We start from the raw sequence: 15,193 nt of genomic DNA, 5'->3' as shown, positions 1-15,193 counted from the left end.
AAATTTCTGAACTTGTATTTTGGAGTAATATTAATTCCTAAACTTGTAGAGGTGCCTATTAGTTCCCAAACTTGCAAAATTGAACACGTTAAATCCTGAACTTGTTAAACGATTCCATATTCGTCCACAGCGTTATTTGGTCAAAAAAACGAGTTGACTGATGTGACGTGGCTCGCCACGTCACGTGCCACGTCGGATCGGTCAACTCGTTTTTTTTACCAAATAATGCTATGGACGAATATGGAATCGTTTAACAAGTTCAGGATTTAATGTGTTCAATTTTGTAAGTTTGAGAATTAATAGGCACCTCTACAAGTTTAGAATTAATATTAATTCAAAATACAAGTTCAGGAATTTTTAGGGTTTTTTTCCTAAAAATTAATCATTTAAAGTCTACATAACAATATTTTGAAATCATACAATATAACATAAAATATTTAACATAACAATCCATAAAACTATGTCTAAATCAAGAAAAATTAACAAAACCTAACCAACATAAAAAAAGTGTAATACACCAACAACATTAAAATATAACAAAAAATATATACCAACATCAACATATCATGAATTTTAATTTGCTATATAAACAGAAAAAGCGAAGAAATTAAAGTATAAAATCCTAATATTTTTTTAATATCACCTCACGAGCTGGCTCGTGAGCCGACCGAGCTAGCCCGGATGGGTTCGGGCTCATCGTGAACTGGCTCATTCGGCCCATTTTTATTTGGTCTTTTATTTTTTCAGTCCAGCTCGATAAAAAACGAGTCAACCGCGAGCCAGGTCGCGAGTCTGACTCATTTTGCCATCACTAGTTCCCACTCCGGAATTCAAGTTGTTCGGTTTCCATTTGAACCCAAACTCTCCAACGCAAGTATAGGTGCACGTTTCGAAACCGAACCGTAACGAATAAAAAATCTCGATATTTTTTCTGAATCATATCAGTCAAAATTTCTGAACAATAATTTTTTTATAGAACCGAATTTTTTGAAACCGAATCGAACCGAACGAACTTTATAAAATTCCCAAAAATCGATTTTTTTAATAAAATCGAAACCAAACCGTACCGAAATCGAAACGAATAATATAGAATACTAATTTGGTTCAAATTTTAAAATACCGAATAAACCGTTTTCGAATTGAACCATTAAAATTTCGAATTCAATACTAAAACGTGTACTCCTAAACGCAAGTAACAAAATCGAAAACGTGTCTGACGGCGAGTGCAAACGCAAACGCTGCGAAAAAACGCAAAACCTAGTGGATGCGACGCCAACGCTAGATTGTTAAACAAACGCGTCTCTATATATAGGCATATATGTGTAAATATTATTGCTACTTGTTCACAGAAATTCACCGGCGAATCTGATCTTCCTGGATTTCTCCAGGGATTTCTAGGTGAAGAAAGGTGATCTCTCTCTCTCTCTCGCTCGCTCTCGCTAGCTCTCGGAGAGTGACGATTTCTATGGCAGAAGTTGCGCGGTTATCAACGACGTCGTTTCAGGCACTTCGCATATCGTCGTCATTCGCCTCTTTCGCCAACGCTCTCACCTCTCTTCAACCATCTTTGCCTCCAATTCCGAATTTCAACAAGAAATCGCGTCTTCTCTCCTCCTCTGCGTCATCTTCTTCGTCTTCTCTGTCATCCTCCGGTCTCGGAAGCTATGGCTTTTCGCGACCCAGGAACCATGTGCTCCGCTTCAAGGTAAATTTTTGTCTTTAAGAGCTGGATTTGCAGATTCAGTTGAAATCTGCTTACCCTTATGAGTCGATTGATAGTTTCTGGGAGTTTAGCAAGCCAATTTTGAGATCTCGATTGATTCTCGCTTCGGTTTTCACGTTTTTTTCTTGCGAAAAGAGGGCTTTCCCGTGCTGAATTGGGTTCGGAAACGTGAGAATCAGGACTTGTTTGATTCAAAGCTTGTAACTTCCTATGTGTGTAGCATGAGAGTTCATTGTTTGGTTTCAGACAAGTTAGCAAGTGTGAGTACATGTTCTTTAGTTGACCCTTTGATTCTAGAATTTCAAAATTCACTTTGCTCACAATGTCAATCCGTTTGTCTCTTATTTCAAATGAGAATAATACTTTCGGCATTATTTGAAGTTTCTGCTGTTTAATTCTCGTTTAGGTAAATGCGGCTGTAGCTGAGACGGAACAACCGAAATGGTGGGAGAGGAATGCAGGACCGAACATGATTGACATTCATTCAACCGAAGAATTCTTGAATGCTTTAAGCCAAGCGGGCGATAGATTAGTCATTGTAGAGTTTTATGGAACATGGTGTGCTTCTTGCCGAGCGCTGTTCCCAAAGGTTAGTCGTGACTCGTGTCCTGTTGTTAGAATCGTTACCTCTGCAACAATGCTCAAACCGATAAAGCAAAAAGAATTAAACTGACAACGAGATGGAGGCTCGTGTCTTGTTGTGTAAATCTTTCAGCTTTGCAGGACAGCAGTGGAACATCCTGATATCTTGTTCCTTAAAGTCAATTTCGATGAGAACAAGCCAATGTGCAAAAGTTTGAACGTGAAGGTTCTTCCTTATTTCCATTTCTACCGTGGAGCCGATGGTCAGCTTGAATCTTTCTCATGTTCTCTCGCTAAGGTGAATTGCCTTTTCCCTTTATTCCGTTTCAGCTTTTGTTTCTGTTAGGGTTTGAAAACAAGTTATTCCACCCTGGTATCTAGTTATAAACAGCTGGAGCAGGACTATCTTGTGTCGGGTTCTTCTTCTGATATGAACAGAGAAATTTCAGAAATAATAATCTGTTTATCCATTTGTGATTTAGGAAGACCAAAATGAGATTGGTTTTGTGGCTTACAAAAGATTGAAACTTTCAATTTTCAGTCTTAGATGTTTATTGCTCATTGTTCTTCTGATCGGATAAATCTTCTACTTCCATTACTTAGCTTCCATATGTTACACCCGAATGGATCGGGACATAGATAGACTGCTCTTGATTTGTCTCTTTTGCCAGTTCTCACCTCCTGTTCTTTTGAATTTGTGTGTTCCATTCCAGTTTCAGAAAATAAAAGATGCCATTGAATTGCACAGCACAGAACGTTGCAGCATCGATCCGGCCACCCAAACCGGAGAGCTAACTCTTGAATCTCTGTCAGCGCAAGCAATCTCAACCAAACTCACTGGATCTAGTTGAAGTGATAAGCTTTTTCGATTCATCGAGAAGTTTCGCTTGCAAATATTCGGGCTGGAGTCTGTATATTTTCAATACTTTTGGTGTGAGAGAATACCGTTTTGGAGCTTGCCCCAGTAGGCAAATAGCTAATGTATTTGTTACTCCATGGCTCAGAAATGGGGTCCAGAAGTTCACCGTTTACAAAGTAAAGGCCTGTATTTGATTTCTATTGAACAGATTGCCGCGCAAACTTGCGAACATGAATGCATTTATAAGGTTAGATTCTTCAAATTTAAAAAATTTTGGAACAGACTGAAAACTTTTAGGAATTTGGGGTCTGTTTCAGAAAATTTTCCACCCCTATTTTTCTGAGCCCTCACGCGCCGCCATGGACAAGTGACCAAAAGGCAAAGGCGACAGATTTCTCGGCGATTGTCTCAAGAGCATCGTGAAAATGTGGAGTTACATATGGAGGAAATACGCAGATTACAAGTACAACAAATGGGAGAGGACACAACTCTGGGACATGATCGAGCCTTATCGTCGACCAAAGACCTTCACTACTTTGATCACTCTTTACGTCGCCGCTTTTTATACAGGCGTCATCGGCGCCGCCATTACTGAGCAGCTCTACAAGGTGACCCTTTTTCTCTTAAATTTTGTTGCTTTGGCTCGTATCAATATTTAGATTTGTGGGTTCTTAATCTGATTGGACTAAATCCGATTTGGGTTCTCGCGATTGGTACCGTTAGGGTTCGAACTCAGTTACTCTCAGTCCTTGAGATTACTGGCATTTCTTGTGATGTTTTTCGATTCTTAAACGAAGAAAATTTATGGGTTTAAAGGGATTGTTCGTTGCGTGGATTCGTTCTTAAACCTTGTTGGAGAATAACTTACTGGAAACCGTGCCGGTTCTGCGTCGGATCTTCCTCTTCCTTTTGAACAATTCTGTTCTGTCGTCTTGCTCCTGATTTATCATGTAGCTGCTGTTGTCTTGTCTGGAGATTCTGATTACATGTAAGCTCCAAAGACCAGTGCTTTTTTTTATTCTTTCCAGAACCATTTGAGAAGAGATTCCCTGTGATCACTACTGACATGGTTTGAGAAAGCTGAATTGAGATATACTATAAAACAAAATTTAGTCATGAATTCCCATCCCCGGATTTTTCGGCAAGATCATGAATGAATAGGCGTAATGCCCTTGATTGCTTTCTAGCAATTTCATCTTGAATTTGACGAATCTTCACGTCACAGCCTTCTCAGGTATTAGTGTTCAAGCCTTTCTCCCCCATATGTCTTATTGATGCATTTTAGCAGTTCGTCATCTAGGGAGGCAAAAACATCAATACAAGAAGTAACGGTGTCCTAGCTGCGAGTTCTTCTTCTTTCTTTTTTCTTTTGGTAAATCTCTCTTTATTCAGATACATCGTGACAAATTAACAGGAGAAATATTGGGAAGATCACCCAGGTGAGACAGTGCCTTTGATGAAGCCAAAATTCTATCGGGGACCTTGGAGGGTCTTTCGTGGTGAGGCTTTGGCTCCAGACAAACCAACGAACCAGTGAATGTGATAAGTTGTCTTATCGGAGAATATCGTCAAAGTATTTCTCGGACTGGATGTGCTGCTTGATACGGTGTTATGATGATTCGCTGGTGTATATCACAGAAAACCGGTGCTATATAAAACTTGTTCTAGATTTGAGTTGTCCTTGTAGCTTATAATGTCTACTTACTCTTTTGAGAGTTGGATTTTCTTGTTTCTTTACAATGTTAAGGTTCTGTTGTGAGAAATTTAAGGGTATCCATTGCTCTGAAAATTTTGTGGTTTCTATTATTAGCATGTTGTAACTGACAGGACTCAGGAAATGCCTCTCTTATGGTGTCCTGAAATAAAACATTTCCAAAAAAGGAGATGTAAACAAACTACCTTAAAACCATTGTTCTGCATCAGCTTCTCTTGTTTACTCTTTCAAATTAGGTACCTTCACATTCTTCTCCATATTCATCACTTTCATAAAGTTCTGTTTTTTTTTCTTTTTTGTTCTTGACTTTGTCTTTTTTCTTTTGATGGTGAAAGATCAATGACAACATATGGCACCATATCCACTCAGGCACAGGCATCTTCGAGCCTGAGCCTACTGGGACGAGCTAAAGAACAGATCTTGCTATGCCTTGGGTCTGGAAGGCCATGGCTTGAGCTGATTCAATGTGATGCCTTTGGCCTTCCTACCTCATTCGGGGAAGCCACAGATAGAATCAAGGCCAACATTCTGTTCTTCCGGGTCAATTACACAATCATTACCTCCATTGCACTCTTCATTAGCTTGCTCTGGCAACCTGTCAGCTTGATCATCTTCCTTGTCTTGATAATTTTGTGGCTGTTCTTGTACTTCCGGGATAACGAACCCTTGATGATTTTTGGCCGTATGATCAATGATTCTACTGTGAAGATGGTTCTGTTTATTCTCACCATCTGCATGTTTTTGGTAACAGATGTTTTCCATGGTGTTCTTGTTGGGTTTTTGGCTGTTTCCCCTATCATTCTGGTTCACAGCGTGTGTAGGAATAAGGAGCCTTTGTTTATGGCGGAAGATGATGAAGAGGCCGTAAGCAGCAAAGGAGCTTCATCGCTTGCTTCTTTCTCTTAACAAATTAGGCAATGTGTCTCTTCTCTTCTGAACTTTTTCTTTGTAAATTTTTCATCTTTTGAGGAGTTCAACTGTTTGCGGCCATTGTAGATGGTGCTGACTGACTGCTAGTATCAAATTTACAAACATTCGAATCCATCTGCATCAGTTCCCAACGTCATCATCTGCGGGTCGCATCTGCATAATTGCAAGTAAACTCCATTGCTCTCTGCAATCAACGCAGGATGTTGATGTGTTGAAAAAGTCACGAACTATGTGACATAGAGGGCAGTTTCACTGTCTTTATCTAGAAGGGGGGAAAAGAACAAAACAGAACAGAAGAAGTGGCAGACATTGAACCTTGAAGAGAAAGCAGTACAAAGACATGAACAGCACAAAAGAAGTGTCTGACTCTTGTGTTCAATAAAGTCTCAATCTTTAAGCAAACCCACTATCTCAAAATCTCTCCTTTTCTTAAGACTGTTTGGGGGCAGAGAAGGAGCATCTCAAAATTTCAGAGTTTAACTTTCATGATTGGATTCTCACCCTCAGATGAGAAAAAAATCAATGGAGTTTGTGCAATGAAGCTCATAAGTTGGGAGGTCAAATCAATCAGAAGTTTCCAAATATTCCAGAATTAGGAAGTTGTTGGGTGGAAAGTGCATGAGGCATGCATGAACAAGCAACTTTCACCACTCATAATGAGAGAGCTGCTTGTGGACCAGTCTCATACTCTGCTTTTTTGGTAAAGTCCACTCCTTTTTTTTTCTCCCCAATGGAGAGAGAGAGAGATTCATCTCACCAACCCAATGCTTAAAGGGCATCCAACACTTTTTATTGGCTTTTGTTTTGCAGATCAAATGTTCCAAAACTTTAGTTTTCTTATTATGCAGACAACTACTGTTGCCATTGGAACAACTGTTGAGCTGTGATAACATGATTTCAAATCTAATCTAATCTTCAATTCAACAAGCAGAAGACTAAAAATGATAAAAAAGGTAGAAGCTTTAACTTTGTATTAACACGGGATTGTGAAACAATGATTAAATAATTATCCAAAATACAATAACAAAGACCAAGAGAGACTTATTTATTTATTCCCACCGCCCTTTGGGTCATCACCCCCATTTTTATCGTAGTCGTCATCATCATCATCATCATCATGGCCATCATCATTCAAGAAGCAGGCAAGCTGCAATTTCATGGATTACGAATTCAAGTCTATGAACACAAGATTCAGATTCTCAGGATTTCTTACCCCGCACGGCAATGGAAGACCTGGAAGTCGCACTTGGGCGAGATCGTCTGCAAGAGAAGCCTCGCCGTGTGCTCTTGCCGGACCACCGCGCCCTCTTTCTCGACCAGCACAGCTCCGACGATCCTCTCGTAGCCTCCACCGCCGCCGTTGGCCACATAATCCACCATCGCCGCCTGTACCGGCCCCAAACTAGGGTTATACGCCGCCGATTCCATGTACCATCCCCTGAAAACCCCCCCGTCGCAATCCACCACCGCCACTCCCGACGGACACCCACTGTACGGTGCGTACGACCTGTTCGCCGCCTCTAGGGCCACGCGCATCATCTCCGATCGAGTTCCGTGACCGGAATCCGCTCCGCCGTTGCAGATCTCGCCATCTCGGTGGCAATCAAGGTCGATATCCGGAATCGTCAGGCGGTTATCGTGCGGCTCGAGGAGGAGAGGCACGTCCTTCTCCAGGAGATCGTCAGGGCCGAATCTGTGGGGAAGAAGACTCGACAGCCGCTCGAATTCATCTCCGTCGCCAGCGGCGCGTGAGGGGAGCGCGTTGGAATCGGTGATGAGGATTTTGATGTCGGGAGCGTCGGGAACCTCCTGGAGGAACTGGCGGCAATGGCCGCAGGGGGCGGCTGACACGGCGACGTAGCGCAGGCATTTCTCGCCGGAGAGGGAGAGGTTGGTGACAAGGAACTGCTCAGCGTGGATGGAGTGGTGGAGAGGGAGACCGGGGAACTCGACATTGACGCCGACGAAAATCCGGCCGGAGGAGCCAAGCCCGATGGCGGCGACGTGGAAGTTGGAGATCGGAGGTCGAGCCAGGGACTTCGCCGGCTTCACTAGCGACGGGAGGAGCTCAACAACGGAGACGCCGAGTCGCTTCGCGGCGGTTTCGGCTTCTTCGGGTTGGATAACGAATTTCGGTCGATCCATTAGAATCCAGTCGGGCCTGGTCGGGTCGGGTCGGGTCGGAGGATGGTTCGAAAACCGAGGACGATGAGGCAGAAGATGCTGTGGCCAAGTATTTATACGCGGGACTGTGCTTGAGAGAGATGCTAATAAATTAATGGGTTAATTTAATAATTTTTAAATCATTATTACCACTGTTATATGACCGAATATATGGAAGGACCAAAGGTACTTACCAAGTAATTTCCCACACGTCACGAAATTCCACAATTTTCTTTATTTTATTATAAATTTTATATTCAAAATTTAAAAGAACTCATAATAATAATATATGAATGTTATTACGTCAACGGACCAGAAAGCATGGTGTCTCAAAATTTTAAAAAACTTAAATTATAATCGTTCCGGAAAAAAAAAAGGAGGTGGTGGTCAATGGGTTCATAAGATAGTTAGTGGCCTCACAATAATTGGTACTTAAAACAAAACGATCTTAAGAAGGAGACAAAACATGATTTTTACGTCATACCTAATCACACACAAATACGACAAAAACGCTCTATTCACATATTACAGTTGTATCCACACTTTTATCTTTTATTTCATAACAAATATGAGGACGTACAAATTCAAGGATCATGTACACACATACATAAAAATGTTAAATATTATATATAATATATAAAATATAATTTGAAAAATGCGCATACTTTAATAAACATATGAGAGAAATACGAGATGAGTTATTATGATTTGTTAGTTTTGATTCTTGAAAACATTTTGCATTTTTTTTGTTGCGTATGGTAGCACTCCTATCAATATGCAACCGTAGACGTAATACATATTGGGCCGTTTATTGGGTCTAATTTTGATCCTCAAAAGCCCAAACAAGACTTGAGAAACCAGATGGAACTCCAAAAATCCCGTTTCTTTCGCCCACTCGCGCGTTTGGCGCGTGACTCGCACGCTTCAGTAGCTTTATAGGTTTGATTGTCGACGGTAGCCTTAGCAGCGACGACTTTGATTGATAATCGTCGTTAACGTTGCTTTTCCCGCGTTTTGCCGAGAGAATCCCTCGTGTTTTGAAACAGGGAAATACGTTTCATGGAGAAGTGGATTCCGCTGTTCGACATTTTCTTGAAGAGTCCGGCGCCGGAAGCCGAGGCGTCGTTGTGGTTAGATCAAGCTTTCAATTCTTCGTCGTCTTCAATGGCGTCGCCGATCAACCGGAGCTCGTTTTTCTCCTTGCTCAAGAGACCATGCGACGTGATCGACCAGGGTTCATCCCAAATTACGAAGAAGTAAGGAGTCTAATGACCCAATTCGAAAACTGAACCTCTTGTATTCGTTTTTCGTGAGCAGTTGATTTACTGATGAAATGCTTTTGTAGGGTTATGTTCATTGAGACGTTACCCAGCATGGTTCAATCACGGATTCTATCTTTTCTTCTGTCAGAACATCAGAGGTTTTGTCCCAGGGACTTGTCGTGCTTAGCGAGGGAGATGTTGAGTGGAAGCAAAGAGGTCAACTTCTGGGTTCAGAGTGCTGCACGTAACCTGCTCGGTAAAATGTCGAAACCAAGTTACGAGTGGATTTCTCATCTGGATTTGGATTCGGTGGATGATAGCATCAGTGATGAATTCGACTCTGTACCTGGCTGGCTTGCCGAGAAGGCAGGAGCCATTGGTTCTGTTCTTCCTTGGCTTCCGATATCGCTTGACGATTTCGATTCAAAGATGTTATTTGTTGACTCTGAGAATGAAAAGGAGACTGATTGCAGCAGAGAGAATATGGAAGAAGATTATAGAGAAACCATGGGCGATGTTGAAGCTTATGAGTATCCTAGAAACTTGACTATACCGCCTGAAGTTCATGAAATGGCCTCCAATCTGAAATCTCAGATTGCAAGCTCCGAGTCTAGTCCGGAAATTTCAGCCTTGTGTTATGAAATTCGGAAGCTTTGCTTGGAGAATGGCAGGGACGTTTTAGGAATTTTAAGTTTGATTGAACCTTGGAATGCAGACGATGAGTCTGCTTCTCTTTTCCTGTCATATTTGCCGAGTGGAACTGAAGAAGAAGAAGAGCTTGGTTGGCCAAGCCAGGTTCTTTGCTCGGTGGTCCTTCCCAAGTTTTTGGTTCTTGAGAAATCTGCCTCTCGTGCAGTGATGTCTGCAACCATTGATTTCTGCAAGATCCACCGAACAGCTGCTGAATATGCGTTGGTATTCCCTTTGATATTCCGTAAAGAAGGAATCAATAATTTCATGTGCGAGGTTATTTCTAGGGTTTTAAAGGAATGCTGGCACTTGGGTCATATTTCTGCCTTTTGTCAGAAGTTACTATGTGGGGGACCTGAAGACAGGAGGTTGCTTTCCCTCCCTTGCCACCAGAATCTGATATGCGAGGAAGTTACATGGAATGAATCACTGTTTAACCTTTTCCAGAACATATTGATCCACGGCGTCCCACTAAGTCAAGATTCTGTTGATCATCTTGTTTTGAAGGCCCGAGAATCGGCTGAAAGGTTTCCCAAATCTATAAAATTTGGAAACTTCTTGTTACATTTTGTTGCCAAATGTGCTCCAATGTTAAAGGCTCATAAGGATTTACTAAGTGAAACTGTTGATTGCACAAACAGTCTTGTTACCAAATCTATCTCATCGAAACTCAGTGCTTTGTAGCCCTAGTGTCTGAGCCGACAGTCCATCATACTTTCCTCTTCTCTCTTGATATGGGCATTCTCGCCTTCTCTCACAACATTGTTTGGGGTTGTGTAGCTGGTGGAAATCATTTCCATGTTTTTGGCGAATATCTCTATCAGGGTGAGCATAAGTTACTGATTTGAAGGTGTTCTACAGACAATTCTCTTTTGATAGAACAAAATACGGTGACTGATGTATTAAAGGCGTGGTTATCACTGTTTTGGCAAAGCAGTAACTGGGAATTAGCACTATCCCTGACATGTCTTTGCTTTATGAGGGAAACACAAGAAGAAGGCCCAAGGAACAGGAGAAACTTATGGGTAATACATAGTATGAAAGTGGCAGATGTTCCTGTCCCTAGAGCCCGTTTTCCAGCTTCTTCATGGTCTCAAATCTGGAGCCCTTATTACCAAACTTGGTGCTGGAGTAAAGTTTTAGGTAATCTTGGAAACGGAAGCTACTCGGATATAGGAGCTTCGGAGCAGGAGATATAATGGCATCACCAGCAGGATTATAGAAAGTTGCAATCGACAGTCTGCTACCCTTCTTTACCGTCATTACACGATGTATGAAACTCTTGTACCTTCCATTGCTCAGGATTTCCACTTGGTCACCAGTGTTAACAAATAAAGTATTGTTCTTTGATGGCGGGATTGGCACCCAGTTACCGTCTTTCAGGAATTCAAGGCCAGGGACCTCGTCATCCTGCAGGAGAGATATAATACCCCCTGCATCCGTGTGTTCTCGGAGTCCTCGAACGAGCTCAGGATGAGGGCATTCAGGGTATTTCGCCACTTTTGTACCGAAAGATGGGCCTTTTGAACCATGGAATGCCTTCATTATGTAATCTTCATCTAGACCAAGATTCTCGCACATGAGCTTGGAGAGCTTCTCTGCAAACTTGTGCAGCTGAGAAACATATTCATCCATTGTTTTGCTGCGAGTTTCCACATCATCAATGAGTAAACAGGTAATAATAATAACATGAATACATAGCTTGGTTTCTCAAACTTTTTGTCACTAAGTGCTTACCAGAGTTCCTCTGAAATGTTTGGGATCTCACAGATGTTAGACAACGGCTTATGCCAGATGAAGAAGGTGCTTTCCCAGTCTGCATCCGAGCTTTTTCCTTGGCTCAATGCCTTGACTATCTCTGACTGGTAAAACTTCTCCTTCAGATGCTCCTCATAGTGGGAATTAATCAGTTGCTTCACTTTCTCCATCAACTTTTTATCTATCCCATGATTATCAACCTGCAATATCAGACAGTATCCCCATTAAAACACTGCATAGAGCTATGAAGTGGTAGCACCATTAGAGAGAAAACAGCTTTTGCAGAACCTCTTAACATGAAGTACACTGTGCTAGAATAGAATCTAGGAATATAACATATATAGATGCGTGTATAGGTGCATATACATATCTTAGAAACACTTGTATGCGCATATAGGTAGATATACACACCATGAAGCAGCCCCACTTCTCACAAGCATGGTCGAGAAGGGCCATGGTCTTGGTTCTATTCTCTCCATCAAGCTCCCCGAAATCAATAACTGGGATCTCCATCTCTCTTTCTTTCGCAAAAACCATATATTTTTTTTTCTGGCACACTGATTTTGTGAGAAGCTCTGAAACATGAAAAGAGTATTTATAGGCACAAGATGAGATCCCAACCCCACCACACAGGCAAGAAGACTCTCTTTCTAGACCATCACTTGGGTTAGGAGGAGAAGGTATAGTTGCCTACTTGGAGGCAAAACAATAGTAGTGTTAATATTTTAAGTTTTTAACTATTAGATTATAGCCAAAGTAAAAAAAAAAAAGAATGATGGTAATATTAATAATAATTATGAGAATGTGCCTTGAAAAGCTCAAGGGACAATTAGAAAAGTCCAAGTTCAGTCCATACAGCCATCACCATGTGATCAAGTTTTGGTTTTTGCATAATTCTCCAGATTTTGTATCAGTCAAACCATGTTCGCTTGTATCCTAAGGATTGTGGATTCTCTTTTGTTTTTCACAAGGAAAGCCTTTTCCTTTGTTTGAATTCACTGAACTTTACCCCATCTCATTGTGCATATGCCATATGGATATATGTATGTATATATGTATGCATGTATCTATACATGTTTTTGTACTTCCCATCTTTTGTTGTCTGCAGGAATATTGCTATCATGGCAATATGCACCGGTTCTACCACAATTTCTCGGGTTACAGTCTCTCTCTAGAGTCTCTACTCGTGTTCTTGACTAATTTTTATGAATGTTTTGATGTTCTTGGTTGATATATATACCATTTTTCATGTTGTACACATCATACTTAGATCCCAAACCACAAATCTTGGACTCCCGGTATTGTCATATCGGTTTAATATTCATAGGCTAGACCGGATTTACCGGTTTGATTTCTCTTGCCTCTTGCTGATGAGCAATTGAGTACACACTATATTTGTCTCCTTCATGAACAAGAAATTACGTCCCCCCATTGAATATTCAAGTGCTTTTGAATATTCTTGAACTCTGGATTCAATGATCTATTTATAATATAAAATATTTTTGTTACAAAGATTTTTAAAATGTAATTTTAGCTTCGATTAACACATTATACGTAAAAGGTTAATTCTAAGCATTTTGTAGTAATGCCACTAAAGTTCTGGTGAGAATAAAGAACCCATTTGGACAAAACCAGCTCTAACTCATTCAAAGTAAACCAACGACCAAAAACCATATCCCATGCCTCCCATCCCATGGGCGCTTTCGGTTTTGAGTTTTGCTGTCAAATTAAATATTTATATACTTTTCTTAGTTTTTTAATATTGGATTTATTCTTGCATAATATATTTGATGCCTTGTGATAACACCGAGCAATTTTTATCAATGATATGGCCTCATATTAAAATTGGATTTGATTTGCCTAAAGCATGAAGAAAAATCATAACACTTTTCTAAAACTTATTAAATTTTGTTTATGTTATATCATAGAAATTAGAATCCCTACATGCAATAGTATCTGTAATTTTTTTTTATGTATAAAAATTATGAGGAAATGGCATTGCTTATGAGTTTATTAAAGGATATTCTATTGGGATTATATATTTAATATATTCATTTTCTAGTTTTATATTAAGAATAAGCACCCAAAGTTTGCGTTTAATATCTTCATTAATTATAGTAAAGAAAACGAACATCTTAGATGCTTAATCGAACCACGACCAGTTAGGTAATAAATAACTTATGTATCTTATCGGTTAGGTCTTGTCCCATATATGCATAGGCTAAAATACCACTGGAATCTCTGTCTTTCTCTCTCTCACACACACACATATATACATTTATATACATAGATACGTATCTATATATGGATACGTATGACATAAAATACTAAAACAAGATTTTGTATGGGAGTTTTTAGATTTTTTATATTCAAGTTCTATAATTTTAAGGAGAAATCATATACACGATTGTAAAAAAAAAAATCAAATAAATATATAAAATTTTAAATTCTCAAATAAATATATGAATTGTTTCCAATATCCATGCTAAACCCTCCACTTTTTAAAAAATAATAAAGATAAATTATGAATTTTTAAATGATTCTAAATAAATGTTATAAAATTAAATCATAAATTTTTAAAATATTTCCAAATACCATTATGATATGATGATTTTTGAGATTTTTTTAAAGTTTAGTTTTAATGTAATAATAATAAAAGTCCGTATATTTCTTAGAAATTTTAAATTTTGTGTATTTAGAGATTTGTTTTTATAAGTTGGTATATATACCATCGAGTTATAATAAAAAAAAAATTCACTCCAAAACCATTATATGGAAGAAGACGAAGAGAGTAAAATTATAATTTCGTTTTTAAATTAAAGAAGTATTAAAAATGATGGTACTATATAACCTACGGTGTAGATCAGTTAAATGAGAAGGAATGGTCATCTAACCGTCAGATAGGTTGACTGATGTCGTAACTATGGACGGTTGTGATATCGCGATCTAAGTTTGACCATTTGACCTATTCTGATCACCCACGCGTCGGTGCACCGAATCTCCATGATCCTACGCCTTCCTTACCTCCTCATCTCCACTCTCACCAACGCGCGTCTCGTACACGCTCATTCATGACCACATTACACCAACGCATGTGATTTCCTAAACAAAATAAATATATCAACATTTCTTCTTTTTTATCCGTTATTTAATTTTAAAACTAAAAAAAATTCAAACTCATAATTTCCATAAAAAATAAATCGTAATTTATTTTATTTTTTAGGACATGTTGCTATCATAGATTTTCTTTTTCACAAAAAAAAATATTTATACTATGCTATTTTGATTTTTTTTATATTCTTTTGTTTCGATATTGTATTATCAACTATTTTTTGTTTTTAAATAAAATTTGAAGTTTATGTGATCCAGAATTTTGTTTTGTTGATTGATTTGTGCGAAAGTTTATTCGATGTTTTATAAAGGCAGGGAGAATATCACGTTGCTTAAGGCGCACAATAGGCACGCGCCGTCGGCAGCGCGTGTGGTGAGGACCGTTACCACACTAACACTCT

The 15,193-nt window shown here is 39.5% G+C and overlaps 6 protein-coding genes and 1 long non-coding RNA gene across 8 annotated transcripts; 5 read left to right on the top strand and 2 right to left on the bottom strand.

The window, feature by feature from the left end:
- Positions 1-1,344: 1,344 nt before the first annotated feature.
- LOC104801885 (thioredoxin-like 2-2, chloroplastic) lies at positions 1,345-3,410 on the top strand. Its single transcript, XM_010525268.1, has 4 exons — positions 1,345-1,705; positions 2,130-2,312; positions 2,439-2,603; positions 3,019-3,410. Exons 1-4 carry the CDS (start codon positions 1,466-1,468, stop codon positions 3,154-3,156), a joined length of 726 nt encoding a protein of 241 aa, XP_010523570.1. The 5' UTR covers positions 1,345-1,465; the 3' UTR covers positions 3,157-3,410.
- A 106-nt stretch (positions 3,411-3,516) lies between these two features.
- On the top strand, positions 3,517-4,932 carry LOC104801884 (uncharacterized protein At4g29660). The gene is made up of 2 exons (XM_010525267.1): positions 3,517-3,772; positions 4,579-4,932. Exons 1-2 carry the CDS (start codon positions 3,590-3,592, stop codon positions 4,699-4,701), a joined length of 306 nt encoding a protein of 101 aa, XP_010523569.1. The 5' UTR covers positions 3,517-3,589; the 3' UTR covers positions 4,702-4,932.
- Positions 4,933-4,979: 47 nt separating this feature from the next.
- On the top strand, positions 4,980-5,868 carry LOC104801883 (PRA1 family protein C). The gene is made up of 2 exons (XM_010525266.2): positions 4,980-5,114; positions 5,214-5,868. Exons 1-2 carry the CDS (start codon positions 5,002-5,004, stop codon positions 5,782-5,784), a joined length of 684 nt encoding a protein of 227 aa, XP_010523568.2. The 5' UTR covers positions 4,980-5,001; the 3' UTR covers positions 5,785-5,868.
- Positions 5,869-6,750: 882 nt separating this feature from the next.
- LOC104801882 (cytidine deaminase 1-like) lies at positions 6,751-8,103 on the bottom strand. Its single transcript, XM_010525265.2, has 2 exons — positions 7,022-8,103; positions 6,751-6,955 (listed from the first exon to the last, which is right to left on the bottom strand). The coding sequence occupies exons 1-2, from the start codon at positions 7,951-7,953 to the stop codon at positions 6,940-6,942; spliced, it is 948 nt and encodes a 315-aa protein (XP_010523567.1). The 5' UTR covers positions 7,954-8,103; the 3' UTR covers positions 6,751-6,939.
- Positions 8,104-8,950: 847 nt separating this feature from the next.
- Positions 8,951-10,728, top strand: LOC104801881. Its single transcript, XM_010525263.2, has 2 exons — positions 8,951-9,227; positions 9,317-10,728. Exons 1-2 carry the CDS (start codon positions 9,031-9,033, stop codon positions 10,605-10,607), a joined length of 1,488 nt encoding a protein of 495 aa, XP_010523565.1. The 5' UTR covers positions 8,951-9,030; the 3' UTR covers positions 10,608-10,728.
- Positions 10,729-10,818: 90 nt separating this feature from the next.
- LOC104801879 (1-aminocyclopropane-1-carboxylate oxidase 1) lies at positions 10,819-12,286 on the bottom strand. Its single transcript, XM_010525262.1, has 3 exons — positions 12,093-12,286; positions 11,661-11,881; positions 10,819-11,565 (listed from the first exon to the last, which is right to left on the bottom strand). The coding sequence occupies exons 1-3, from the start codon at positions 12,216-12,218 to the stop codon at positions 10,986-10,988; spliced, it is 927 nt and encodes a 308-aa protein (XP_010523564.1). The 5' UTR covers positions 12,219-12,286; the 3' UTR covers positions 10,819-10,985.
- LOC104801880 lies at positions 11,506-13,097 on the top strand. Of its 2 annotated transcripts, none has more exons than XR_769947.1 (3): positions 11,506-11,598; positions 11,694-11,788; positions 12,790-13,097. It is a non-coding gene; the product is annotated as an uncharacterized LOC104801880 (long non-coding RNA). The 2 variants fall into 2 exon arrangements; XR_769948.1 differs by lacking the exon at positions 12,790-13,097 and adding an exon at positions 12,283-12,365.
- Positions 13,098-15,193: the final 2,096 nt, after the last annotated feature.

Source organism: Tarenaya hassleriana, unplaced genomic scaffold (genome assembly GCF_000463585.1).
Source record: "Tarenaya hassleriana unplaced genomic scaffold, ASM46358v1 Cleome762, whole genome shotgun sequence".
Lineage (NCBI taxonomy): Eukaryota > Viridiplantae > Streptophyta > Magnoliopsida > Brassicales > Cleomaceae > Tarenaya > Tarenaya hassleriana.
Note: the sequence above shows the minus strand (reverse complement) of the source record. Positions and strands in the feature narration are given on the sequence as shown.

Coding starts and splice junctions, on each gene's coding strand:
- LOC104801884 (XM_010525267.1), top strand. CDS start 3,590: ATGTGGAGTTACATATGGAGGAAATACGCAGATTACAAGTACAACAAA. Junction 3,773..4,578: donor TTACTGAGCAGCTCTACAAG/GTGACCCTTTTT, acceptor ACAAATTAACAG/GAGAAATATTGGGAAGATCA.
- LOC104801881 (XM_010525263.2), top strand. CDS start 9,031: ATGGAGAAGTGGATTCCGCTGTTCGACATTTTCTTGAAGAGTCCGGCG. Junction 9,228..9,316: donor TCATCCCAAATTACGAAGAA/GTAAGGAGTCTA, acceptor ATGCTTTTGTAG/GGTTATGTTCATTGAGACGT.
- LOC104801885 (XM_010525268.1), top strand. CDS start 1,466: ATGGCAGAAGTTGCGCGGTTATCAACGACGTCGTTTCAGGCACTTCGC. Junction 1,706..2,129: donor ACCATGTGCTCCGCTTCAAG/GTAAATTTTTGT, acceptor ATTCTCGTTTAG/GTAAATGCGGCTGTAGCTGA. Junction 2,313..2,438: donor GCCGAGCGCTGTTCCCAAAG/GTTAGTCGTGAC, acceptor TAAATCTTTCAG/CTTTGCAGGACAGCAGTGGA.
- LOC104801882 (XM_010525265.2), bottom strand. CDS start 7,953: ATGGATCGACCGAAATTCGTTATCCAACCCGAAGAAGCCGAAACCGCC.
- LOC104801879 (XM_010525262.1), bottom strand. CDS start 12,218: ATGGTTTTTGCGAAAGAAAGAGAGATGGAGATCCCAGTTATTGATTTC. Junction 11,882..12,092: donor AGAAGTGGGGCTGCTTCATG/GTGTGTATATCT, acceptor CTGATATTGCAG/GTTGATAATCATGGGATAGA. Junction 11,566..11,660: donor AACATTTCAGAGGAACTCTG/GTAAGCACTTAG, acceptor GGAAACTCGCAG/CAAAACAATGGATGAATATG.
- LOC104801883 (XM_010525266.2), top strand. CDS start 5,002: ATGCCTCTCTTATGGTGTCCTGAAATAAAACATTTCCAAAAAAGGAGA. Junction 5,115..5,213: donor TGTTTACTCTTTCAAATTAG/GTACCTTCACAT, acceptor TGATGGTGAAAG/ATCAATGACAACATATGGCA.